The sequence below is a fragment of the Octopus bimaculoides genome, chromosome 2 (assembly GCF_001194135.2).
Source record: "Octopus bimaculoides isolate UCB-OBI-ISO-001 chromosome 2, ASM119413v2, whole genome shotgun sequence".
Lineage (NCBI taxonomy): Eukaryota > Metazoa > Mollusca > Cephalopoda > Octopoda > Octopodidae > Octopus > Octopus bimaculoides.
The window spans coordinates 68,954,893-68,956,582 of NC_068982.1; the positions used below are offsets into that span (position 1 = coordinate 68,954,893).

General features: G+C 36.4%; 1 protein-coding gene across 3 annotated transcripts in view; it reads right to left on the reverse strand.

Annotated features, from left to right (window-relative positions):
* Positions 1-1,690, reverse strand: part of LOC106879511 (homeobox protein orthopedia) — a 119,826-nt gene that overhangs the window by 31,965 nt on the left and 86,171 nt on the right. Inside the window, exon 2 of one of the 3 annotated variants that reach the window (XM_052978188.1) lies at positions 1,322-1,483. The exons of the other annotated variants lie outside the window; for them this stretch is intronic. Within the exon in view, the coding sequence (XP_052834148.1) occupies positions 1,322-1,483 (162 nt within the window). The remainder of the gene's footprint in view (positions 1-1,321; positions 1,484-1,690) is intronic. 3 annotated transcript variants of the gene reach the window in all.

Genomic DNA, 1,690 nt, shown 5'->3' on the forward strand with positions numbered 1-1,690 from the left:
GTGTGTGTGAATTTGTGAATGTTTGTTTACGTGCGTTTAGGGATATGACTAAGTTAAAGAGAAGTTACTCATGATACAAAATTCAAATATTTAGGGATGTTTCATTTTCTTCTCTCATATTTTCTCCTCAAAATTCCACAATTTCTACGGCCATTATTTTCATAATTTACATTTGACGGATATTTTACCTCATCTTGTTTGTTGTTAACACAACGTTTCGGTTAATATACCCTCCATTCATCAGGTATTCGAGAGTAATACAACACTTCGCAAATATCTCCTTCGAGTAAAACCACCAATAGAAGAGAATATGACCAAAGACTGCGTGAACTCCATCTCATGCGACTGTGGTAGGTTATACAAAGGCGAAACATGCCGCTCCCTCAAGATAAGGGTAGACGAACATCGCAAAGCTGTGACACGAGGAGATATTGATAAATAGGATATAGCTGATCTTATCTGGAAAAATGGAGACCACCTCCCCCTCTAGGATGAAGTTAAAATAATAGACAGAGAACACCACCGGAAAATACGAAAACTAAAAGAAGCAGCACATATGCAAGGACACAATAACCTCCTAAGCAGACCGCGTGCAGATATGAGTAGCATATGGAAACCGGTATCAAGGAAGGATAGGAGAATATTAGATTTAAAAGCCCTAAAACTCACTCTATAATTGCTCACGAGCATATGGCGTAGTGGTCAAGAGCGCGGGCTTCTAACCCCAAGATTCCGAGTTCGATTCCAGGCAGTGACCTCAATAATAATAATAATAACATCCAAAAATACCTTAGGAATGAGAACCCAGGTTCAAAATTTCCCCAAGACACCTGATGAAGGTGGAGGGTATATCCCCAAGATGAAGGCGGAAGGGGCATATTAACAAGAAACAAGATGAGGAAAAATATCCGTCAAATGTAAATAATTTACCTAATTCCTCATCTCTTAGATATAGAACTGTATTTTCTATGGGCATATATATTATGTTTGAGACACACAGACACATAATAAACAGTCACACAATTACATATATACGTAAGTGCATAGGTAAATTATTTACAAAGCAAGGGTTCATAGTGATTTCGAAGTTTCCCTTGATCTGATGAAGCCAACTGATGCGAAACTTCGAAGTGATTGTAACAGGTTATATATTTATGCATACATATCATATCATATCATACATACATATCATACATACATAAGATCAGTAGAAGATGAGATTATGAACATTTTATAAAAAAATCAGGATAGTTAAAAATACTGATATGATTATGAAAACATGGATAGTATTACAGTGGATTGACTGTATATTCTCAATCACCTTGTATGTACTCAGGGCCGGCCCTAGGGTTGCTGGCGCCCTGGGCAAGCTGAAATTCGGCATGTACAAGCTGGAAAATTTCTTGTCTTTGTCTCGCCCTCCTTGGTGCCTCCGAGGCATATAGTACCTCGGGCGACTGCCCGAGTTGCCGGTACCCTGAGCCTAGATAAAAACGGTTATTGAGAAGTTCATTTAACATGCATGTATATATATATATATCTTTTTACGTTGAAATGTTGATAGGTTTTTAATAATGCATTTGCTTTTCTTTTGTATACTTTGATATACATACATACATACATACATACATACATACAAACATACATACATACATACATATATATATATATATATATATATATATATATA